This window comes from Phalacrocorax aristotelis, chromosome 2, assembly GCF_949628215.1.
Source record: "Phalacrocorax aristotelis chromosome 2, bGulAri2.1, whole genome shotgun sequence".
Classification (NCBI taxonomy): Eukaryota; Metazoa; Chordata; class Aves; order Suliformes; family Phalacrocoracidae; genus Phalacrocorax; species Phalacrocorax aristotelis.
Window position 1 is genome coordinate 112,619,454 of NC_134277.1, and position 27,387 is coordinate 112,646,840.

General features: G+C 38.5%; 1 protein-coding gene across 9 annotated transcripts in view; it reads right to left on the reverse strand.

Annotated features, from left to right (window-relative positions):
- Positions 1 to 27,387, reverse strand: part of PTPRM (protein tyrosine phosphatase receptor type M) — a 495,513-nt gene that overhangs the window by 383,432 nt on the left and 84,694 nt on the right. For all 9 annotated transcript variants that reach the window (XM_075084712.1, XM_075084711.1, XM_075084710.1 and 6 more), the window contains exon 2: positions 1,709 to 1,831. In XM_075084712.1, the coding sequence (XP_074940813.1) occupies positions 1,709 to 1,831 (123 nt within the window). The remainder of the gene's footprint in view (positions 1 to 1,708; positions 1,832 to 27,387) is intronic.

Sequence of the window (27,387 nt, forward strand, 5' to 3'; positions counted from 1 at the left end):
CAAGAAGGACAATCGCTTTCACAAAATCCAAGTGGGGAGAGTAATGAATGAAATGTGGAATAGAAAGAGAATTTCCAGTGCCGTGATCGAGAAAAGAATGTATAGCTTGTACTGCAAGCCAAGATGACTGATAAACTATGTTTGTTAGCTCCAACTTGAGAAACAGTATTAAGCGCTAATGAAATAGTCCAGAAAATCTTTAGTACAGTGTGCCAAGACCACTGGACAAGAGCCAGTTTAAAAAGGAATTTGCAAGAATCTCCTTTATCTGCAATGATGAACTCAATCCAGTATTGACGATCCAAGTGCCGGGACTCAGGCAAACTGAACATTCATCTTGAAGTTGGGAGCTCTACCTTTGCCAGAGAAAACAAAGTGCTGAAGAAAAAGGGACTTTAAGTCAACCAGTACCCTCAGATATGATGTTGTCCACAACACATAGCAACACTGAAAAATCTGTAGTGAAGACTGCCAAGAGCATTTTTACAAGCAAAGGATATCTAGGGCTGATTAGAGCATACCATACATTAGTGCATTTATTAGTCCACTAGTGATGACTGCATATGTTCAGGTTTTGTTTATATAGTCACTTCTGAAGATTCTCACTGTTTCTCTCCTAATTCCCTTATCGAAAAATAAGGAAGGAACATTTTCTTGGGAAGGACAACTATTAAAGATATTTTACACAAAGGCCAAAGTACATTACGGATGCTATAAGTAACTAATTGAAATGGATGTGAAACATCAGGACATTCATCTGCAATGCTTTTAAGTGTCCTCCATATATTTATACTAAATTATGAGGCTAATGCAGAAGTCCCATGATGCTACGACTAGTGATTTTTTTAAGTGGTCTTTTTGTTTTGGCTACTTTTAGGTGACAATAGTCACAGGAGGCTCAGTCTTTAAAAGTCAAAGATGATGCTGAGAAGGGCTGCAGGCAATCATCCCCCAGGAGATGGAGATCATTACACAGGGGGAACTCTTAACATGCTTAGACAAAAACCTGAAAAAAGAATTATTGATAAATTTTGGGCTACTGAATAGTTTAAAGTAAAACCAGTGGTCAGATTTTACGTTTTTGTGGGGGTGAAGTCCTAAAGGAATGACTGTGTTACCAGGTAAGTTTGTAGTTCAATAGAATGCAACAGCTGCTGCTATGGAATTAGGTCCAACTGCATGCAGTGCAAAAAGTACATTAAATAATAGTATCAAAACTGTCTTTGAAACACAACAAGCATAATATTGAGGCCTTTTGTTTCAGGATACCTCTCCTCTCCCTTCTCTTTCACCTCTTTTTCACACTCCATTTCTTTTCAAAACAGATTTTGATTAATATCTCTTTCAATGAAAATGCCTAAGGCTGTCTTTATCTTTTACTATTCCCTCTTCCTCTGAGTCTTCCTGAGTAGTTCTGTCTTTAGCACTACGTCATGTTCATTTTCATGCCATCATTCTGTTTTCTTTCTGCCTTTCCTGATGACACCAGGTTTCTATTTCTACTTCCTAACCTTTATGTTTCCCACACAATGAAAGAAAACCTTTGCTTTACAAAACATCCCTCACAAAAATCACTTGGAAGATCTGAGTATTGCAGTTAACAAACAGAATTAGACAAAGTAACATTCTAACAATAGTACTGTTAAGAAACACTGAATAAACCCATAAGCTAATGTCAAAGAGAAACAGAGCAAAATAAAAGACCAACCAGATGGCATCCCTTGATCTGAGGAGGGCTTTACCGGTGCATTCACCTGATCCCAGTTAAGATCATCATCATCTGACTGACTATAGCCACAGGAACTGAGAGGCTCATCGAAAGTACAGCATCCTGTAAAATAAACACAAAGACAAAAATTAAACAAGGCATGCAGATAACAGACTATGTTAATAAACCTAACAACTGCAACAGGATTCAATGCAGGCTGTGTAATTTTTAAGTGTCTTTTAGTACAAATGAATACATATTTATTAATCATCACTTTCTGAGAGGGCATAAAACCTTCTTGTCACGAAAACAAAATTCCAAGGGTAAAAGAGCAGATTTAGAACTGCAGACAAATTTTCTCATATGACACAATCATCAGGTAATGAAAACAAACCAGCAAAATAAAAAGGAGTAAAACTCAGAACATCGACAGATTGAATGATTAGCATTCTTCAGGAAAAACTATTCCATGCCTGACAACCTACATTTTAGAAGAAAACTGTAAGTGTGGGAACATCAGCTCCCATTCCCGTGTCTTGGTTTCCAAGTAAGGGAAGGCCTAGATGCTCACAGGTGTGCTGTGTTGCAAACTGGTTCCAGCCTGGGTGTTTGTGGGATCAGCACCTCTGGTACAATACAGCACATCTCCCTCAAAATGCCTGTCTATGCGTAACCTCAAAGTCTCTGACAGAAAACAGTATTATTTTCTCTTTTTTTCCCATTCCCTTCTAAGTAATTTAGAAAAGAATAACATGTTATAAAAGCTCACACTACCCCAAGCTGGGGCAGGGAAAAATCTAACGTCACAGATTTAGAAGAATGGAATCTAACGTTATCCACAAGACAATGGAAAAGCTTTACTTTTTCCTTTTGGTACAGAGGAAACTTTTCCAGCTTTTTTACATCATTCTCTTCTAACAGGAGACTAGCACACGGTTATAAAATTCTGTGTTCTTTGATGTTTGATGTTTCACTCCAGTGAAAGAATGACATATTTCCTATTCAGGAAAACAAATATAACCCTAGTCATGGATATTTCAGTCCATATTAAAGTAAATTCTACAGCTGTTCAAACAAAACTAAACTTATGGACTATTCATCATCTTTGCTATCTGTCCATAGGCACAGCAGGCTTAGCCTTGCCAAGCTGTATTAAAACAGGAAACAGACAAAACCTAGCTTTAAAAAAAAAAAATCTTTAAAAATCTAAGTTTTCCTAGAACATTACAAATGGCATTACAGAACACCTTATCAAAAAGTAGGATAATAGAAGACAAAATTTCATTATACCTGGCAAGCTTCACCTAATTGATGTCCAGCCTTCCTAATAGCTAGTCCCAGTTTATACTTGAGATTCATGACAAGCACTTTGCAAGCATATAATCTTCAAAAAAATTAATTTTATATGCAGTCACCAAATAATTTCATTTTTTGTACTCTTACAGATGATACGTCTATAAACACCAATGGAGTTTGCCCTGCCCTTGGATACAGGCCATCCTATACACCTCTCTGTTCTAAGATATCTTTCTATAGGAATTCTTTGTAAGTTGTAGGTATATCAGGGAAATTGGCATCTCTGGGTATTTCTGTACAATTTTAAGTGCACAAGATTCAACTAGGTAACCGAGTGAGAACAGAAAACTCATTAAAGAACTCTCAACTCAAAACTCTTAATATTTCACCTCAATGACAACAACAAATATAAATTACCTCTCTCCTAACGTTAAACAAATTCAGAAATACAAGAGATTTGTATGAAGTATATCAAATACCATCTACAACATTTCCAGTGGGAAAGCTTAGAAAATTAGGCAGCCATTTACACATTTGTTCTAGTCCTTGCATAAGTATTACTTCAAACGTCATAAAATACGCCACAAACTAAGTTACAGACACAAAAGTAAAACATCAACTTCTACAGACCTATTGTGCATTTTTATAAAAAAATTATTTAAAAATCAACAAAAAAACCCAACATACCACAGGTGAAGCAAAAGATAGTTTCCTTGCAAAGGTACTGCAAATGATACTAGGACATAAATTGAAATATCAAGTTATGCAGTATGCAATGTAGTCAAGCCTGGCAAAAAGAAACCCCACCCAAATAAAACCTGGCATAAATCAGGGTTTACACTTCATATACAGGACTAACTAATGCACGAAACAGCTCCCATACCTCACTATATCATACATATCTCTAGCGATAAGAAGACATAGAAAAGTTTAAGGTGTTGTCTTGCTCTAAACACAGAAGTGCAGACAAGCACTGCAATATGTCCAATGGGGGGGGGGGGGACGGGGACGGCAGATGGACGGGAACGGACGGACCCAAAAAAAAAAAAAAAAGGAAGAGTTTGTGGTTCCAGATGGTTAGTAAAGGCTCCTCCCCTTCTCACTAATTAGGAAGATGTCAAAAACATGGCTAAATAGAACAACAGTTCTGCTTGCCTAGATCACTTGTCTGTCAACCCAGGACTCACTGCTTGTTTTTCTTCATTTCTCTTACGAGTCTATAGCTTAATCACTCTGTCAGATTCTCTTTTTTTTCTTTCATCTTTGCCATTTACACCTTTCAAACCTTTGTGAATTTACTATCTTACAACTTCCTCAAAATGCGTATCTAATCTTCACATCTGCTTTAGGAAGAGTTTAAAAGGAACTTTTAAACTCCTTTCATTCTTAAGTCAGTCCCACCCACAACTAATAACCAAACTGTGGCAAGTATTACTACAAGTAACCAAACTGTACAGCCACCTACCCAGCGAACTGACCAGCATACATAAGACCTTTAACAGCACGGATGCCAAGCCATGTATCTTTATGAAGCCAGCCACTAATGAGAAGATGAATATTAATAAGGCTTTGCACAGCCATGACTTTTTGGAAAGTCTTTTGTAGATTAATGTAGCATCCATGGCATATATAGGTGTTGGAAGTATAGGCAAATTTATAAACTGAAGTAAGAATAACACGGAACATCTTACTGGAAAAAACACAAACAAAATCCAAACAAAACAAAACCCTTAGCCAAATTAGTAACAATTACTGTAAATCAAGAGTCACCAACAGTCCTAATAGCTTATGCCTGCTCCCCGAAGTTCCAACCCTCACATCTGACTGTATTACAAATAAGTTGTTCTTAAGAAACACATCACAATTGACAAAACCCTACATTTGCATTTACTCAAGCCCTCCTGCCGCCTTCTGCAGTGCTTCACCTATTTTCTAGTCATGATGCTCTTACTGTACAAGGTTTCCATGTCATAAAAAGTTATCCACATATGATATCAACAGGGCTAGTAAAATCTGAAAAATCATCCGTGGTCTTCAATGTCTCTCATCGTTGCACTATTTTGAAACACCAGCCACTGCCAAGATAAGCAGTTGTTTATAATCATCTAGCACACTTGAGACATTCTGTCCATTTTTGTGATCCAAATTTATAATAACAATCAAAATACATATCACTTGCTATACAGTTTAATCAAGCAAAACAAATTCCCTGCCTGTTATACTGACATTAAAGTTTGGATAACCTAACAGTATTTTAAAGGATGAAGTCTGTACTGGCTGAAATGTGTATAAGTAAAAGAGGAGATACATCACCCATTAAGATTCTTTGGCTTACGCTATATTTTATAGGTATTTTTGGATCCCTAAGAGGAATTGAATTGATGAATGCACAAGATGCAACACAGTCTATTACAGCTTACAGTTCTTTCAACTGCAATTATCCATTTAACCATCATGAATTCAGATCCAGTTCAATATAACTATGCCATTGTCCAAATAGTCCTTTTTGCATGTTTCTATTTTTATTTGGTTAAATTACTTTAGATCTTGAAAAATTTATGAGCTCCAGCAAGGAACATAATTTAAGATGAAAGCAACCAATTAAAGTAAATGGGATAAAGAATACACTATATTTTTCCTAATGTGAATAAAGTTTTATTCAAAGTATTCTCTGTGTTACAGACTATAATCACGGCATCTGTTACGAAGTATTCTCCAAGAAGACCTTATCAAAAAGTAGGATAATAGAAGACAAAATTGGTTAAGTGACAAAAAGTAACATAGAAAAAATTCAAGTTACGCCGGATACTGCTTTATTTCAGTTGGTCTTATATACTGCAAAGATCTCAGATCAATTTGTACTTTCTATGAAAAATTTGCTGCCAAATGTACAAGTGCTAAAACTTGTAATGCTTATGAGTATCAATGCTAGCATTGGCCAGGAACGTGTGTGCACTCTAAACTGATACAGGGGCCCTGCTTTGAGATAAAATTAATTTTTTCTTTACAGCAAAACCCTGTGGTTTCTGGACTGCTATAGTATCATGAACTCTGCTGCAGAATAGGCAAGCTCAGAAGATAAGTTTCCTGAATCCAACATTTTGTTAGTGTTGTTCAATTCTGTTGTCTCTGTATTTTAGATTTCGTAAAGGACATGTGTTTATGTTGATTAACTCTAAGTACAATGTAGCTATTCTTTGAAAGAGAAATAAAGCTTTTGATATCTGATCCAAAAGCTGGGTGTCCAGATCACACGCAGTATCAGGGGCCTTCGATAATGCAGTGAAAGATTAATCTCCTCTTAGGCAATGGATCTTGTCTTTCTGTCTATAAAAAGAAGAAAAGGAGCCTCTGTCCAAACCATTCCTCAGCCAGCTGCATTCCCTCCTGTCATAGTGATCATCCCTGCATCCGACAGCAAGGACCAAGCACGTCACCTGGACAACACACCACAGCAAGTGAGAAGTGAAATAACTGAGAACTGTGACAAACTGCAATTGTTGAACACTAGACTGTGAACGAGCCAGCTTTCATCCCCAAGGGTTACTGCTCAGGACGATGAGGCAGCATTACTGTTCTGCCTTGCACTTCCTTTTACATTTTTAAAGTTTTAGATTTTGGGGCAGTCATCCTATCTAGACACTCTCATGACAATTAGAAAATGATCTGAGAAACACAGCATTAGGAAAATGGGATCCTGAGCCCCTAAGCTGACAAACCGTCAAATCAGAGAATAAACAACTCCTTTGGGGGGAGGTAAGAAGTCATAAAGTGGAAAACAAAAAGCCATTCTCGGTTATAAACTGGCTAACATAGAAAGCAGAAGTGGGAATCAATAGACAATTTTTAATATAAAAAAAATTAAAATGCTGTCTCTAAACCTGTATGACAGGTCTGGTCTGATGTATAACTTTTATTAAAGATAGGGTGATGACAGAAATTACCCAATACAAAACTGTTTATCTCAATGAAATCAACCAATTGTTGAGCCAATAAAGCTTCAAGTAAACTTAACTACAGCTACATAAATGGACAGTTCAAGGAATGAATTAGAAACAGGGCATAGTGGCCTGCCTGGATTCTGCTTTGTGCGTAGATTCTCTGGGGAAGAAAAAAAAAAATAAAAGGCTGCTCTACCTGCCCTCTCAAAGGTGTTACAGCATTACACATTGAAAGGACCTTCCAGACATGCCAGCTCAGAGATAGCTAGCAAAAGACACTCTTCTGTGTGCCTCCAACATGCACGCAGAGCTGCCACGTATCTGCAGTGACATACATAGACCAGAAATTCTTATACAGGCTTTACAAGTGAGCTTTCAACAGTGGGTAGTCTGTTTTAAAATGGAACATTTACTTTCTCTCGAAATATGCCAGGTTTTTGATTTATACTAGAGGTGAGCGTTCAGGGCTGTGAAATAATACTGTAATCTAGATTACTGGTCAGGGAGTCTGAAAAAACCATGTGCTGCATACAGTCAATCTAATTTAAAACAGTATCTACATTTTGTCAAGTCTGCATATCCGCGGGGGTGAGGGAGAAGAGCAAGAGGGAACAGATTTTACAATTAAAGAACTTCTCTGATTGCCGCTTTGCTCAGAAAGGGTTTTGAAAAAGGTAGACGATGGAAGAATTATCTGGAAAAATCTCATGAGCCAGACCAAAGATGATGAGATCAAAGGATGTATTTTGCAACTCAGAAAGGCCAGATATTAATTCTGGCTGTAAGGGAGAATAACAGATGGAAAATGATACAAAAATGTGCTAAGATATGTGGAAAAGGCAGTATGAGAACGCTAGAGAGTTCCGAATTCACGGACGCAATTCCAGAAGTACTGCAGGTGATGACAGTATACAGAAAAAAACCCCACCTAATTTCAGATAAACATTTCAAACTGTTATTTATGAGACTTCAAAAGCTCACCACATGTTCATAAAACATTTACAATTGTTCTCTCTGTTCTCCCTCCGCTTACCTGACAGAAACTGAATCAACACAAATGTCTAAAAATGTTTCAGTTTTGGTGACATGGGACATGTGGCGAAGTTGCATTTTATGGAAGACATATCTGTCGGTTCTAACTTCCCCTGGAAACCTGCCCACATTTAGGCAAATAAAGTGTTTTCTAAAAAAATTACACTTGCCTAATAGATACTGAGAATAATTCAAAATTTGAGTTCCTGGACTCTAGTGAAAGGCCCTGAAAAAACAGAACAGTTTCCTCTCAAAATGTGCATTTAACCTCCTTTTAGATACCAAGACATTGGAACAGACATCACTCACCAAGGATAACAGATGAGACACTGAATAAAAGCTTCTCATCTTGTATAAGCAAATAACATCCATACATTCATGTCATTTTTACATCAGTGAACATTTGAGGCCCATGGGAAAATGGGTGCACATTAACGTTCTGTGAGCAAACTTATTTCTGGCATTTTTTAATGCCAGGATGTTTGATTTTGCAATATTAGTGATAGCTTTTCTTAATGTATGGCATGGATTTTATGGGCAAGTGCACACGTAGGCTTACATACACACGTTATATCCCTGCTGCAGTTGTCATTAATTAGAACACATCTACCAAAAGAAACATTTGAGTGTTCAATCCAATAGAGAAAATAGAGGATTATGTAGAAATGTATTTAGGAAAGCCTATTTTGAAAGTTATTATTAAAACAAGCATATTTGCAGAGTCATTTGGATTTTATGCTTTGGTAATAGGGAAGGATATCATGCCGTGTGTTAAAACTACTGGCTGGTCTTCCAGTCAAAACACAAGTTAATGCTAAAAGATACACTCCTTGTACAAATAGGTGCTATAGATAAATTTCAGTGGTTGGGGGTGTTTTTGGTGGTTTGTGTTGTTTTAATTTCTTTTTGTATATAAACCATTGTACATTTTAAATTATTATTTTAATGCTTAAATCAAGTTCCAGATCAGAGAATTCACTTTACAAATGTAATAAATATTGTTACGGTAACTTTTTTGAAAGAAAGCCTTATAAGAAAAGAAAACCTCTATATGATAAAGTACTTTGGAATGACTTTTCAAGAACTAGAAGTCCAATTTGTAACATATATTTAACCTACAGATGTGTACAGCTTAGTCAAAAGATCACATTGGGCATACCGGTTGCAAAAGGGACACAGGTGATGTCCATGTGTTTGGGAGCTGATTCAACCTGCCAAAACTCTGGACTGTGGTCAAAACCACTACAAAACTTAATAAATAAAAGGCAGATTTCCCATATGTTTTGTATCTTGACAAAACTGCTTCAAAGCACAGAAATCTCTTGTATAAACTGCCTGAAACGTTTTGACACAAAGCTTTGACCTACAAATAACTAACAAAAGGAACTTTCTTTTCATACACTTATAATAGAATTAAAAATTCAAAAGATATTCTGGCAGTGGAATAAGCCTCCTGAGAAAAACAAAAATGCAACTGAACACCTCTTTCATATAGTTTATATCATAGGATTCACTTAATTTATTTTTATAGCTACCACCCAGGAGTGCACAAAACCCCTTTATTAAATGTGTAAAAGCATTCAATCATCTTGGTTAGCAAAGAAAGCAGATGCTGCAGAACAGAGATGTGGGAGAGGTATTTTTTTTTCCCCCCATTTACTTGTAATGGAGACTGGTAAGGACATGCAGGGAGGGTGAGAAACACATGTACACACTGCAGTAATATATAAAGCAAGTAACAACTGGGTATACTTCCTTTTGACAAGTTAACATGCAGTACCTCTTAAAGGACTTGAAATTAACCTCTGTTTTGAAAAACTACATTAAAAATACATGGCAGTGTTTTCTGTACTCTTTCCTAGGGAAGAAAAGAAAGAGGGTAATTTTCAGTCTAGCTCCCAGACCATACGTTAGCCAATTTGGACTTTAAAGCAGTATTCTGCAGCACTTCACCCTTCTGTCAGCTGAGTGACAATATACATACCATAGGTATCTCTCTTTCACTCAGCATCTATTTGTGATTTCTTATGTTGGTAACAGAAGCTGCTCCTATTAATTTAATTGTGATGTAGAATATCTCTATTCTTTCCTCACTTCGATTTTATTGCTTTTACCTTCATTTCTCCTTTCAGTTCACTGTGGAGAGCTATCACCAAAACATGCCCAAGCCCATGCAGCTGTAATTAAAAAGAAAACACCTAACATAGTATGAAATTGCTCACTTGGTTTCTTTTTTTTCCTGGTTTTATTTGCTTCTACAGAGCTGCCAAGGCCTAGAAGCAAAATCCTAAATAGTTTCCTTAGGTAAAGTGCTGCCCTGACAAAGAGTAAACTCAAGAATCACGCACATGAATGTCTCGATATGGTATTTATGAGGGATGTAAGCAGTTGTGCTGATCTGTTGAAGATAGGCAAATTTCAACAGAAGGAAAGAAGCTTCACATTAATGCCACTTTTTTAATTGATTATTCTAAAAGTGGCTTACTCCATTTCACTGCACACGAGTACCCCAGCATTTTCGTTTATCAATAAAATACAGCACAATATAGCTGCCCCAGAAAGATTTGTCGAGAGGAGGGGAGAGAAGAGCAGGAGAAGGCAATTGGGAACCAATTGAAAACTGTACAATTGGGAAACAACACAAAACGGCACAGATAACATTAAAGAAAGAAATGTATATACTGGAAAATCTGAGTTGAAAAAAATGCAATTCGGAAGGAAGGAAAAAACACGGTGGGGATATTCAGCCTTCCCCCGCCCCAGCTGGGCGGAAGGGATTGAAATGCCTGCCTTGCAGCCAAAATACATCACAATAAAGGGTCTGCTCACCCTGACACTTTATTTAAAACACCATGTAACTTAAGAAACGTACAATCACCAAGGCTGTGATTACAAGACCACACCCGACCATTTCTCTAACACCCATTCAAGGAAACACTGTATTAGATTTTCAGCTTGTTATGAGGACAAACCTTTTCACGCTACATCCATCCTAGGGTTCTGGGGAAACACAGCCTAATATGGGACAGTCAAACCACTTTTTCCACAACCAGCACTGCCAGACATTCAACTCACAAAGCCATTATGTTCCTGATCCTGGTGCAATCTGATTTTCACTAACTTTGAAAAACAGCACTTTTTCTTAAGTTTACTAAAATCCAACATCTTCATTCTTAGTTAGAGATTTTGCTATTCAGTTATACCCCCGAAAGATTTTCCTCACGTTGTAATGGATGTGCATGAAAGAATAGATATGAATGGAGGCAAGAATAAGCAACGCAGCAAGCAGCCACTGTTCTTGTCTATGGTTGTGCCAAGATCCATACGAGTTTTCACAAAACAGATCAGCTTTCAGCTGCGTTTCATAGCATGAAACTATGAGAAAAAGACTATGTTGCTTCAACACATTTATCGCATAGATTTACAATTCAGATTGAGCTAAAGAACACTTGCTCTGACTGAACAAACCAAAGTGTTACTTCATAGGTCAAAGTCGCTTTGTTCGCTCCTTGCCGTACAGCCTTAGGTTAATGGATGGACACTGACAGACCCTCATGCTGTCACAGAATAATCAAGACCTACAATATTTTAAATTATTTTAACTACTGTGTAACTACTATAACTGTATCTGTTAATAGCACAGATTATATCAGAATAAGAAGCAAGTAAGAAGCTAAATTCTGATTTTAAAGCTCAGGGTCACATTTTTCTAAGGTCAATAAAATACAACAGTGCAACGTCTTGGAATAGGCAAAAATCAGCTCTGAGACAATGTGCCCTCAAACTAAGATACCACTGCCGGATTGCTACTATGGTGTAGAATATCCTCAAAGTGAGCCCCAAGACTCATTTCTTCCCTGGCTTCCACAACTTTTACAGACAGTTAGTACTGCCTCTGAAGAAATCAGATAGGAAGACTGAAGACAACCTGTTTTATCAAAATCAATGTTGATAGCTGAGAGATTAACTATCACTTCATCCAACTATAAGGACATTCTGAGCTGAGTAAGCTTTTTTAGGCTTGGTTCTTTTTTTTTTCTGTTGTCAAAAAACTACTATAATATCCTACTTATCTATATATGAAGGGATTTCACTGAGAAACCTGACAGCATTCTTCTCATCTGCCAGTTGAGCTTTTAAAATGTATCTTCACCTTTAAACTCTTCAACCTAAAAAACACAAGTGTACTTGAAGCTCAATCATTCTCCCTGGTGCTGCTCATTTTTAATGAGCCTCTTATCTTTACGTCTCCCAGAAGACAGACTCCACAAAGCAATCTCAGGTGATGAGAAACCAATGCTTGACGCTTCTCCAAAACCCTGTCTTTTTGAGCCTGAAATCTTCCTGTTAAACCCATATGGGATTGACAGGCCATTTCAGTCAAACCCAATTTCTCTTATTTATCACAAGCCCCCACTTAGAAGCTCTGCTGTGGATTGCTTGTACACACAATCTGTTTCCAGCTTTGAACTTTAAAAAGGATTTAAGCAGTCAATCTCGATATCATTATAAATCCAACGTGCATTACTTGCCTATTGATTGTGAGAAAATAAAAGTTTGAAGCTTGATTTCAGGGCTAATCTTTCCATTTGCTTGATGAGTTCTGCAGTTGTTACAGAACACTTAGTGCATCCTGTTAGATAACAGCATATTAAGCTTGGATGAGAAATCCAGACTATTTACTACAGACTTCTGGCTTTAAGTAAAGAACAAAAGCAGTGTTAGCTTTGCTGCTCTCAGAGGCTTTTCAGCTATATCACAATTAAAAAAAACCCAACCAAACAAACAAAAACAAACACCAAAAAAACCCAAACAAAACAAAACAAACCCCATAAAAACCAGAACAAAAAACCACTAAACATTTCTGTATAAAGGATTCCACAACCCTAAAATATTTTCATAAAACTAATAATGTTAAGATGGATTTTATGTTTCTTCTGCCCAATATATTCTTGTCCAAATCTAGACTTCTATTTTCTACTTCATCAGTGGATAGAGCAAATGAAAAAATAGACAGGACACATTAGTATTCATTCCATTTGTTATTAGACTATCTTACAAATGGTATTTTCCCCTATAAATTTTAAGTGAAATAGTTTATCATCTAATTAAATGAGCTGTTTATGTTCTGAATTTTAATGTGTGCACTGAGACATTTGAGAACAAATGCCATAAAAGAATTTTATACACAGAAAGAATTCAAACAGATATTGAAGCCCATGCACCCCCTTCCCTGCCTGCTAATCGAAGAATTTCCCCACCTTTTTTTTATTATTATTTCTTTTTTAATCTCCAGGTCTTCTGCTGAACTTTTCATCATTTTGTCTGGGGGCTTTCCTTCAGGTGAGAAAGGCTGTTACTCATTTTGCTTCGCTTTTTACAGTTACTGTGTATGTGTATTGCCATGCAGTGACTATGAACTGCTACAGATGTATCCCAAACCATTTAGTGCTCTGATACAGCTCTAGCTACTCGATCAATAATTCAGGAAAATATTCATCTCTATTTAGTTACTGCTGTCAGTACAACCCTTTGTGCCTGGATGAAAAGAGAGCAGGATCTTCATCTGGAGGTTTTACCGGTGCTGCTCAATGAATTAACCTGTAGGAGGTGCCACAGTGATGAAGCAGTCAAAAACCTCCAGCAGGCAACTTCATCACACAGGTAATTAGTTCACTACATCAATAACGCCTCCAGTCGTTAGCAGCGCTAAGGCTGAATCCCAGGTCTGCTTGTTAAATTCAGTCAGCACAACAGGCTTTCACTGTGCTACAGGTATAAATAACTTTCTATTTTTAAATGTAGTTAGCTACTGCTTTTTTTTCCTCATTTTTAGTCATTATCTCTTGCAATAAATTATACTTTATTTCATTCATCACACCTATAACCTCCTCCCGGAAGGAGAAGAAATAATTAATTTTAGAACCCTCTGACATTTTCACAAGGTCCGATCAACCATAAGAGACACGCACATTCCAGAGTGTTTTTTAAAAACACTACTGCTGCAACATTGACATGCCCAAGTTTATATGACCCAAGGCACGAACTCTTGAATCTTCCACATAGCAGAACAGCGCGCCATCAATGCGCTACCTGGATAAAATAATTACTGCCAATTCTTGCTTATAAGAGGATTAAGTCAGCACTAAACTCCCTTAAACGTTGTACCACAACAAAATGACAAATCGAGGCCACACGGTGCTTCACACTTTCTAACCTTAAAGAAACTGTTTCAGGTCTGTGCGTGAGCAACTGCAGTACCTGAGTACCAGCAAATCCAAAGACTGTTGTCAGGTTGATTCAAATTATGTTTTGCTTTCTACTAATTCCTGATCCATGTCTGATGAAAGGGATGTTTTGTCCAGGTCATAATACTGGGATAAACATCTCTGATCCTTTGTGAAAAGGGTCTGATATTCCTGGGACCCCAGCACATTACTAAATTGGGAAGGTCTTGCCCTCTCAGTTGCCAAAATTCACTTCAGGGTAGGATAATCTAATAAAAACTATATGTTGTATGCTTTGAACAGTATAGATTAGGACTGACAAGTTAGACTAGCTCAGAGTTTTTGGCTTAATTACTTGAAAGTATCAACTTTTTATTCTAGTTATTTAGTAATATTATATAACCTGTTATATAGAGTGTATACAGAGATATTTTTATATGTATTTTGAACTACCTTTCATCGTTTACTTTTAATTACTTACAAAGAAAACAATAAACAATTGAACTATTGCTTTAAATGCATCTTTCTTAAATGCTTAAAAATCTTAATAAAAGTTATGTTTGGTTTTTATTTTTTGAGGTAGCCAACAGGTCTGAAGACTTCAGTGGGTGCTAAGAATTCTGTGTCAAGTGTAAATGCAGTCCAAATACAGGGATATTTCAAGCGGATGCGAGTCATTCGTACATTAATCTGTCATCACCCAGTCTAACCCTACGTACAGCACAGGCCTCAGGACTTAATTAATTCCTGCCTGAACCACAGCGTATCTTTTAGTGACATATGCAATCACAGATTTTAAATATTTTTAAATCACAGAGGTGTCAGAGTTACTGAGATAACTGCATTCTCTTCTTTCATAATCAATTTAAGCACCATTTCAGGTCTTAGCTCTCAACTCTGTTCGTGGGTAGAATCTGGAATTTCTCCTACAGATATGTCAAATCAAGGATTGCAGTCCCCCATCCTACTTTCAAGCCAGCCTGACCTGTTCACATCATACAGTTCCTCTGCTCCTTTTGGAGCCCAGGGTGGTAGCCCACAAACTAAACAGCTTGGAAAAGCAAAGCGTTATTTGTTCAAGTTAAAACCATACTAGAAGAAGAGTTTAACACAGTAAGTCAGTGTGTTTTGTATGGGTTGTTTTTCCATAATGTTTAACATTTCTAGGACCTGGAGGTACACTCATTTCTTAGTTTTAATTTTTTTTTAAACTTCCTTCATAAAACGCCCCTCATGCACTCCCTCCTTTCCTCCCTCCCTATTGGTGCTGTACAGATCCTGATGATTAGTTGAATCTTTCTCACGTTAGCCAACATTCCTAACTGTTTACAGCCCTTCAAAGTACTGTTCCCATAAACTAGCAAGACAGCCCTCTCTTCAGCTTCAGGTGTGGAAGCATGTCGCTCCCCCACAATCATCTCCTGGTATTGATTTGAAGATTATGCATCGATAGCTATTGTGTCCTCTTCCTGATTGTCTTCCTCTCTGAAAGAAGCATTTGGACAGAATAACCCCAGTATCACAACAACATAAACATGTCACTTAAAAATGCTGAGAAGTAAGTTTACAAATAGATTTAGATTCTTGAATCACAGTGTCACAGAATGGTTGAGGTTAGAGGGGACCTCTGGAGGTCATCTCACGTCCCCCACCCCAAACATGGACGACCTAAAGCAGGGGTCTTCAAAGTAGGGTGCATGCAAGACAATCCATTGGGGTGTGCGAAGAAAATATTAGAACTTCTACCTTTTATTTAAACATAAAAATAAGAAAGAAATTAAGCTTTCCTAATGTTAATATACAGATAGACGCTGGCATTCTCAGCTGGTCTGTATGTCAGTCATGTCTTCCCGGGGGAAGAGTGGGTGCTCCACCACACAGAGGGGGTGACAGTGACACCCTAACTTGATCGTGTGCTTTAAGAAAATTGCAATGTCTTGCAGTTCAAGGGTGCCAAGTTAAGTACATTTATGGATATTATCTAGCTTTAACTGAAGTAAAGTAACCCCCACAAAATGGACAAGTGGCTTGTAAAAACCAAAGTCTGAAGATGATACTAATAACGCAAGCACAAGAGAACAAGAAAATGGCAGAGCTGTCATTTCTCCATAGTAAGAGCTCTCTGTCAGCTACATTACAAGGTAACAACAGTGATGACCTAATCAGATCTCACAAGAACTTGGCCAAAAAAGTTTTAAATTATAAATACTGAAATAAACTGAACTTAGAGTCAGACCTTCAAATCACTGCATCATAAAGTGATAAACCCAGATTTTAAAAAATAATGAAACATATTCAACCACAGAGCTGTCCCTAATAATGCATTATGAATAGCAATATTTTAACTAGGAAAACAAAAATGGTGTTTTTTAACATTACTAAAATAAAATTCAAAAATATTATTTCATCTTTATATCAGTCCTTTTACATTTCTTTTTGTACATGTTTTACCTGTACTAATTATATTTGTACAGTTATATGTGTATATAAATTATAAGAAATTATACACATATTGGGAGTGCATGGTCAAAAATTTTTTACTGATAGGGATGTATGATCAAAAGATTTTGGAGACCACTGACCTACAGCAGGCTGCTCAGGACCACATCCAGATGGTTTTTTACTGTCTCCAAGGATGGAGGTCATCTGGTCCAACCCACCTGCTCAAGCACGGCCACGCGGAGCCGCTTGCCCAGGACAACATCCAAAGGGTTTCTGAGTATCTCCAAGGCTGCAGGTTCCACAGCCTCCCTGGGCAACCTGTGCCAGCGCTCGGTCACCCTCACAGGGGGAAAAAAAAAAACAAAACAAAAACCTGTTTCCTGATGTTCATAGGGAACCCCCTGTGTTTCAGACTGTGCCCATTGCCTCTGGGCCTCCCACTGGGCACCACTGGAAAGAGCCTGGCTCTGTGTTCCTTGCACCCTCCTGTGGGTATTTATATACATTGAATGGATCCTCCTGAGCCTTCTCTTCTCCAGGCCGAACAGTCCCAGCTCTCAGCCTTTTCTCATGTGAGAGATGCCCCAGTCCCTTCACCGTCTTTGTGGCCCTTTGCCGGGTTCTCTCCAGTATGCCTGTGTCTCTCTTGTAGTGGGGAGCCCAGAACTGGACACAGTACTCCAGGCAAGGCCTCACCAGTGCTGAGTAGAGGGGAAGGATCACCTCCCTCAACCTGCCGGCAATACTCCTCCTACTGCAGCCCAGGATATCACTGGCCTTCTCTGCTGCAAGGGCGCATTGCTGTCTCATGGTCAACCTGGTGTCCACCAGGACCCCCACAGCCCTTTCTGCAAAGCTGTTTTCCACCTGGGCAGCCCCCAGCCTGTACTGGTGCATGGGGCTGTTCCTCCCCAGGTGCAGGACCTTGCACTTCCCCTTGCTGAACTCTCATCTGGTCTGTCAGCCACCCCTCCCACTTTTGGGTCATCTGCAAACTTAAGTGTTCACTCTGCCTTATCATCCAGATCTTATACATGATGTTGAATGGGACTGGACCCAGTACAGACCCCTTAGATACACCACTAGTCACTGGCCTCCAACTGGACTCCTTGCCACTGATCGCCACCCTTTGGGCCTGGCTGCTCAGATGGTGGGGCGGGTAGAAAACTATTAGCTCATGCAGCCCATACTTCATCAGCTTCTCTGTGAGGATCTTATGGGAGACAGTGTCACAAGCCTTACTGTAGTCAAGGTAGATAATATCCCCTCATCTACCAAGCCAGTCATTTCATCATAGCAGGTTAAGTTGGTCACTTCCCCTTGGTGAATTCGTGCTGACTGCTCCTGATGACCTTCTTAGGCCTGGAAATGTATTCCAGAATTAGCTGCTCCATCACCTTCCCAGGGACTGAGGTGAGGCTGACCTGCCTGTAGGTTCCTGAATCCTCTTTCTTGCTGTTTTTGAAGACAGGAGTGACATTTGCTTTCCTCCAGATCCCAGGCACCTCTCCAAAGGCCACAATCTTTTAAAGGTTATGAAAAATGGCCTCGCAATGACATCAGCCAGCTCCTTCTCAGAACTCACGGGTACATCCCATCAGGACCACAGGTAACAAAGGAATGTCCACTTCAACGCTTAACTTTTTCCAAAAATGAATTCACCTAATTCTCAGCCGAAATTTGTTTAGTCATTCAGGCTTGTTTTACTAGTGGCCTGCTACTCTGTGGGTAACCTCAATCGATAAACAGCAGTTCTCTACAGCATGCAAACCCAGATCAAATACTGTAAATTTGATTTATAGAACAGAATCCAGTGGCAGATTTAAGGAATTTCAAAGGTGTGCTTCCAAACACTTAATGGTTCAACACAGTTGTTCTTCTGAGCTCCCATTAATTTGTGGTCCTTCACGAGTTGTGATGCTGCACAACCTAGGTAAAGTATTCCAATGACACCGTAATAATGCAAAGTATGCCTCCTGTTTCAAATACTTTTAATCAGACATCAAAAAGCATGGCTTCCAAGTCTTTTTCAATCATTGTTTCCTTGATAGTGTTTCTTTAGGCTGGAGACACGTCTTCATTTCTGTGTCAAAACACACAGTTTCTTGCACTCCAGCTTTCAAGACCACTTAGCTCTCCTCTGATCACTACTTACTATGGGGCTAGCCCTGTTGTCATCTGCATGCTTTTATCAGTAATGACTCTATATTTCTTCCTCATCACTAATAAGAAGGTTAAACACTGTCAGATCTAAAATTAATCCTCAGAGGACCTCCACATACACCATGTTGATTACGGACTACAATTACGTTATTGAAACCTATCAGCCATTTTTTGAAACGCATTTGATGTGTGCTGATGATTCTATATTGTTCCAATTTCTAAATTAACATGCTACATGGCACCAAATAAAACATTTTACAAATATTAAGTCAAGTCAAACTTTTTTTACCTCAAAAACATCACATTCTTTTGAGAAAAAAATCTATTTCCCATAACTTTGCACTGATTGAAATTAATATATGAAGAATTAAAGGTATGAAACACAGTTGACTGCCAGGAAGCCATTTGATTATTTTGCACGGGATTAATGTCTGCTTGACAGGCTCATGATTACTTTGTCATCCCCTTTACCCTTTTAATACTTTGTCTTACCAATTTTAAACAGTTCCTAACTTTTTTTTAATGCGCACAGCTACCTATTTCCCCTTCCCTTCTTTCCCCTACTTCCTCCTCATTTTTATAACCTATTTTACTTTTCCTCCCTTCTTAACAAGGACAAACCAAACAATTCTATTATTGCAGTTAATAACGTTCTGCATATAAATTTGGCTATCTCTTCCTCTATGACTTCCAAACCCACATTACTCCTGGAAGCAGAAGCAAGCACCTATGAATTGTTAGAAATGTCTTATTCTCAGGATAAACAAGTACACCAATAGACTTATGCAGTTTTATGATGCTAGTAAGTAAATTGCCAACAGTAGTAGTAAAGACAGTACTGGACAATTCCTAACCTAAAAAGGGTTCTGAATTGTGAAGCAGGGAAATTCTTTACCAGGTCTGTTGTCCCAGGGCGTGTGCGGGGGAGACAAGCATAAAAACAATAAATACCTTTTTATATAGAATCCACCAGTCCAGAATGTTTAATGAAAATAACATACATAGCCGTACACTCAGAGTACTGATGTAAAGCAGTTACTGATAACAGAAAACATCCTCACAGTCAGTGAAGTCACTGCCTTTTCAAATAACTCCACTAAACTGGAATGAGACTTTTAGGAACACATGCACACCACCTTTTCACACACTTTGCTTTAATCGCAAGGGGAAAAAAAAATTGTGATATAAATCACCTGTGGTATGAAATGATTAGCAGTGTTCTGGGAAATAGGGTATTTTATTTAGAAAGGCATTGATTTGCAAACAATGGGGCTACAGACAGACCTCAACAAAAGTAAATAAAGGACTAAAACACAGAGACAGGAAGTTCTGTGTAGGAGAACTTTCTGGAGAAAAATTTATAATAAGCTTTTGTTCTTTAACATTGAAACTAGTAGTTGCAAGACAAATGGCCAGTTTCAGTGTGTTTAGTAGTTTTTATTCCTTAGGAGGTTACTTTATTAATGTAAAATTTAAACCATAGTTGACAAAGCGCATCTCTGTTTCTCCACAGTTGTGAGAGTACTACAAAATCATGGCTTTCCTTTCTGCAGAAAATGGCCTCATTTACAAGACAAGTATCCCACATTTTATTCACATATTACATTCAGCCATATTTTCCCTTGTTCTTAGGCAGTTTTTATTTTCTATTTTTTCTCCCCCTAACCTCAGGTAGTCTGAGAGCAACTGAGAATTAAACAAAGCAACCACAATGACATAAAATCTGTATTTCCTATTTTTCCCATTGTTTTTTAGCATATTTACCTTCCAATTTTTTAGGAAAGTATTTTAGTCTAGCTTCAAATTCATGCATACTGGAGACTTATTTAAGGTAAGTGCAATAGTAATACTAAAGACATTTTACTCCCTCACTATTTTCAGCAGTAGATATGTTCTTCAGTCCCAAAGGACTAGTGGCATTCATCCATATCCCCTTCTCCTCCGCACTTTTTTTCAGTTGTTTTTTCTTTTGATTTGTTTTCCCATGACATGCATATTAAAACAGAAGAAATGGACTGCTTACAGGCTGTCCTTTTAACCAGCCATACTTCAGAGCAAGGTAGATACAGGACATGAGAGTAAAGGGGATGCTACACGTTCACTCAGCTGCCCTCTGATCACATTCTTTCTTGCTAAGGAAAAGCACTAGAGGCTCCTTATGTGCTTGCCTGTTGTTGATGTTATGGCTTATATATGGCAATCCTCCACTCTGGCATTTTCTTTGCAGGGAACTAATCCCCGCATTACAATATCCTCAGCACTACGTGGAGCCATTTGACCTTCACCAAACCTGACAAGAAAGAAATCTTTAGGTCTTTTTGGTACAGCAAACAGAAGTCCCTGTGAAGGTCCAACGTAAACAGACATAAGAAATGAAGCAACAAAGATCGCTTCACTGTTTTAGAAAGGGCACACCACTATCACGTGGAGTTACTTGTGAACAGAGTCTCCGAAAAACATCTCAAATTAACACTGATGCAGCAGTTCTCACAGATGGTAAATCAACAGCTTCTGTACTGTAAATCCTTTACTAAAAACTGTAAATCCTTGCCTTTAAGGCCCATCTCTCTGTAATCATCTTTGTTCATCTCTCACTACATTGCCAAAAGCCCCTAATTAGTATCATCACAGGCTGCCTTTCACTGCCCCTCATCCTAATCAGTTGACTAATTACTTGCACATAATCTCAGTGTCAGGTCAGAAGATGTTCTAGGAACAAAGATAAGCGTGTGGAAGAAGTCCTTTGCCTAGGGGGCATGGAAGATAGCCTGTAGACAGCTACAAGAAGACCTCAAGTAGCGAGTAGGTAAAGCTAACTAGCCTTGCATAAGGGAAGGAAAGGGGGAAGAAAGATACAGTCACAGCCAACAGCAAACTTACAAACGTGATAAACCACAAAAGCCACCAGCAGGAAGCTTTTAGTGAAGAAAGCAAGTCAAGGGAAAGTCTGCAGTATGAAGAACTCTCATCCTAGCATGACAGCAGGGAATGCAACTTTGGATTTCAAATGGGCTACTCAAAGAAACCCCAGTAGATGCTACACTAACTGATGCAGGAGGAGAGGAAGGCATACACAACAGTTTTCTGCAAAGGCAAGAAAAGAATACATCAGATTTTATGAATACATGAAAATATTTGGAGATGGTACACATGTGTGAGAGAAAAGAAAGCACCAGAGACGTACCCCAAAAGTAGTAACAAGATTAATGAAACAAGGGGTGGAGGCAAGAGTAGAAAGAAGAAATGTTTAGAGAACACCACTTAAGAGCAGTTAACTGCCCCCCAACTCAAACTGCATTGATGTGACTTCCTCATCGTAGTGATGGTGCATTAAGAGAAAAGGAGATAATCCAGGAAAGATGAAAAGGACTGGGACAGGAATGGAATACTTCTCAGACTCTTTTGCAAAGAACAGACCTCATGACAGAACATAAGACAGGGAATAAAAATTGCATCAGGTGGAAACATCTTAAGCATTTCTCTGGATATTCTGAAAGCAGTACAGAATTTGTGAAGAATGCAGAGCTGCACTTCACAGACATGTATTTATGATGTCGCTAATTCAGCAGTTACTTACCAGCAGAGTAAGTACTGCAAAGACCCGAAACTGACACCAAGGTAAATCTGTGGGGATGACTTTTTACTACTAAGATAAAACAAAACTACATTAATTTGAGTTTATGAAGTTTATGATAGTATGTCAAGGAACACTGGAAGTTCAATATCCACAAATCGTGGTTCTGCCCCCCTCTGCTTTTTTTATTCTGTTTTTCTGTAACTAAAATGTCTTGCGGAGATACTTCTACTTTGTGCGTAAGTGCAAGAGGAACTGAAGTACTACGTTCAAAACTATGACCTCATTTGAAAAATAACTGCAACATTTTAGAAACAACATCCGTGCTCAGCACAGCTTCCCAGCAGAATCCCCAGGGCGGGTATTCTGCCCAAGAGTTTGCTCTGTCTAACATTTCTAGGGGCGGGTCCTAAGCTTCTCTAAGCCAAGCCACACAGTGCAGAGTGAGTAATGCTGCTGAATCACACCCATACAGTTATACTGACCAGTGGCCAAGGATGTGGCCCTACAGTTCATCCAGAATCTCCAGACTGATACCCTGGGTCCAGTGGCAGCCATGTTCCAACAGTTTAAAGAAGGAAGTCTGACAGTCCTTAAATTGGTCATATCTCACATGAGGTTAGGATAAGCAGAAGCTGAAGATTTAACTCTGCAGCTGGCAACAGTGCTGCAACACATCAATCCATAAACTGCAGTCCTGGGTTGTGTCCAGCAGCTGGTGCCGCCCGCCCTGTGGAGTCACTTACCAGCACTGCTGTTATTGTATCCTCTCAGTGTTATTTGTACCGATCTTTGCTAGTCTTCTTCACAGTCGGAGACTTGGTCCAGAAGCAAATACTCGTTCTAAATCATTACATGCCAAGGCCTGGAATTCAGCGCCAGCATGCCACAATTTCTTTTCTGTGACAGTCTCCGTGACAGTATCAGAACTCAGAAGAAAACTGTCAGCTTTTTCTCACCTAACACACAACATCTGAATTCGATTAAAGGGTTAATTATCACATATGTAGAAAAGTACAGAGAAACTACTTGGTTAACTGGATTTTCCTCTTTATTCAGCATGTTTCCTACTAATGGGGAGAAAGTTTAATTTGGCTGAACTACCATACAGGCAATAAACAATAGTTTATTCATCTCAACTAGGCAAGAAAGGAACAGAGGCACTTGCTGAACCTAAGGGTTAACGAGTCTCAGGGCTGCAATGGAATTTACCTCCCCTTGACTTTGGACACAACTGCCTAATATTAGAAAATCAGTTCCCTTAAAGCCCTGACCCCCCACCATCTGATCCAGGGGACAAGCAGGTACCTTTAAAGGGCAATTCAGATTTACGGTAGCATAGCTTCCAATTTAGGTTTGGTTGCTGCTATTTATGTGCTAGACACATATAATGCTTTATCTATGCAAGTTTGTTTTTCAAACAGCTTTGAAAAATCTCTAGTTCAAATTAAATGTTTTGTAACAAATGTCAAAACTGTAAATCACTGAACAGCAGCAGTAAGCTGACAGAGAAGATACAACTTGCTCAATGCAATTCCCCAAATCTGTTAAGCCAAAAGTTGTTTAATACAATTTAACTCACCCTGGAGTGCAGTTAAATAATTGTGATGGATGGCAGCTTGTCTTAGTCTTTTTCATTTGTTAAATTATGATAGATGAATTATGCATATTACTGAATTTCAATGCATTCTTTCTTTTCACCACCCCTGTTTCATGAAAAACATCCACTCAATAAAAAGTTTAAATCCATCTCCATCAGAACCATATGACATTCTACAACTATGATAAAGAAGTGGAAGGCCAAAAATGTTTCAGAATAAGTCCCTTGACATTAAGAGCAACGATAAATGTACAGATGTAATGTAACTACTAAGACACTTGCTACTATCTCTATTTTAAATAAAGTAACTGAACCTGTATCTGGTAAAAATGTTTTGTTATGAGAACTCTGGGGGAGGGAAGAGTATAATGAATCAAACCCCCAAAAAGACATAGGTTTTGGGTTTTTTGGGGAGCAATTTGCTACATGGTATTGAAGTCACATATTGAAAATTATGTAAAAACAATTATTTCATAAAAGAAGAAAAACAAGGAATATATTGCTAAATATAATATTTTCTAAGAAAACTTCATCTGAGCAGCCATTTGGTAATTATCTGCTCTTTGACAACACCTGCACAGAGGCTCCTAGGATGTACAGTTTGTAATTTTTAATGTATTCCACAAAATCCCAGAGCACTAAGCTTCAAAAAAGAAAATCCATACTATCTACTTTTTCAGAGGGTTTTTATCTTGCAGTAATTGTTGCATGTGGCTGCACCTGACTTCTAGCCAATTCAGTATCTGTGCCATTTCAGGAGAACGTCTGTTTACTTTGAATTATGTCCTTCGGCTGGATTGTTCTTTGTTTAGCCACAGATGTAGAGTGTCTTAAGTTCCTCAGTTTGGAGAAAATTAAGTGAAAATGGCTGATACTGAAGTTTTCTTTAGAAACAGACAGCATGTGTCTCCATATGTATCTCTGACTGTATTTGTAAACCACCAAAACTCAAAATGTCTGACAGATGTACTGGAAGATTAACAGAAACAGCATCTGACTTCAGATGTGCTGGTGTGTACCAGGAGAAAGCCTGTGAAACCTATGGAGGCACATCAAGGAAAGACGAGTCTACAAGAAAAATCTAGTCAGGCTTTAAATGTGTCCCTCAAGACTAATGAAAAAGCAAACAAAACCAAGAAAACAAAAGGATTTGATTTGACAAAGTGCCACACATTTCAAAGATTACAGGTTATTTACTCTAACTGTTGGTGAGGTATAATTTAACACAGCTGAAGAACAGCATTATGTATGTGATTCACACTTCCAGCTATAGATACTTTCCACAATAGGTCTTCATTGAACATAGATGGAAGAAGGGCTCAACCTAGAACGGCTAGCTTAAAGAATAAGTTAAAAAACAACAACAACAAAACCCAAACAACCTAGACTATTAACTTCACTAGCAAGTTTCTCCATCTTTGATGAAAAGACTTATGAAAAGTTTATGAAAGTACAGACATGAGGCAGTAGCTCTGTCAAATCTCAGTGATCCGGTCTGACTGACAGGTCTACAGCTTCACAAACGCATCCTGACAGTTACACACACTGCAGCACAGGAATCTTATTTTAAGTCAAGTCTGTAAAAACTAAAATGTGACATTTACAAGATTTCTGAGCAAAAAAACCTCAGGGACAAATTCAATCTGTATTACCTTCATTTCATCCTAGTTTTCCTTAAATATATTGTCCCAGATTGTTCTTCTGATGTCTCCTATCCTGATACAGACCTAATGCCTAGGAACTGTAAGCCTGCCAGGAGCTTTCAAAAAGCATTTTTTTCTCAAATATGAAGTGTTTTCCTGGTGGTGAAATGGCATTACATCTTGCAGAATTCTTCATTCATCCCCAGTGATACCACCTACCGTGGAAGGTTAGATCTGAATCATCTTCCTTAAAGGAAGCTTGACAGATCATTTCAGAGGTTCTTTTTTGTCTCCAATTTCTAAGCAGAAAGTAGTGTACATTCAGAAATTTCAAGCAGCTGTGCACCACTGCAAGTGCCACAGAACGAAAATAACATTTCTCAGAATTAGTCTGTCATAGTTTAAAGCATCAAAATTGTTAAGCTGTTCTCAAGTGACACTGTAATTACAGAGTGCAGCCACAGTGATGCTATACTTAAGGATGAAAAAGCTATTCCTGTCTAAAACACCATTTTCAGTTTCTTGCAACTTTCTCAGCACCCTCCCTTTAAGGCATACCTGACACGGGCAGGCAGAAGCACACTTTTTTGACATGGGCCTCCTGCACAATTCCAATTTTTATTGGCTAAACAAGCTTCTGTTTGTTCAAGAGCTTAATATTCAAACAGCAGACAGAAGAAATTGTTATACATAAATGTTACAGAAAAACAATTATGTAAAATCACACATTCTTGTCCCACTGGGTCCTACTTGGATGACAAAAGCTATGCATGCAGTTGAAAGCAGGTTATGATAGCAGCGCAGACACTAAGAAATGGTAAAGAAACTCAGGTGTAGTACAATTTGGAGAAGATTTTAGCACAAAATCAGTTGTTATTTGTTGTCCCTATTTAGCTGTCCCCCAATCTCGGACCGCCTATACTCAATGAGTGACAGAATTTCAATTCTGTCTTCCCTAGAGCTAAGGCTATGATGGCCCAAACAGGCTGTATGAAATGCTTGCATTTGACTCCTTGCAGCAGTCTGATTATTTCTGAAAGCTCAGCTGAACAATCAGGTATGAGCTGACCCCTGCCACTCTTTTCTCCACAAGTCAAACTTGTGCCGGATTCTATCAACCCTACTAAGATCCAAAAGTGAGATATTTTTTAGCTGCAGACTCCCTAGATGCTATTTGTAACAGAGACCGTGCCTAGCATACAACCAGGGAAGGAACACCACACAACACAGGAGTGGACACCTTTCAAAAGGCAGCAGAAGAGGCTTGCCCTGTCCCTGTTTTTAAATCAGATTAGAAGACCTCAGTTTACTGGACAATGTAAACCCTAAGTTCTCTTGAGGGAAGAGACTCTCCAATGTTCTTGTTAAAATGTACAGCTGTCCATGCAAGGATGCAAGACTCACCAGTCCAAAGACGGGGAGACAAAAGGATGGCTGTTGACACTACAATCTCACGATGAAAGAACTTATCCTGAAGGTGAAAAACTTTCCACTATTATACAGTAGGAGACAAGAGAAAAAACATAACCAGATAGAGAGGAAGCAGACAATTGCACCAAAGAGTAAGTTCTGGACTGTCAGGAAGGTGCACATGCTGGAAGACCCACTGAAAGCTTTTGGGAATTCAGTTGTCTTCAGTGTCTCCCTGCAGGTTAGATTTACGCAGGCTTGGCAAGGTGAGCTAGCCAAGCTACCTGCCTACTCTGCCAACCATCCTGGAATGCCTGGCTTTCTCCTTGCCCTACAAAGAAAGCCTCAAAT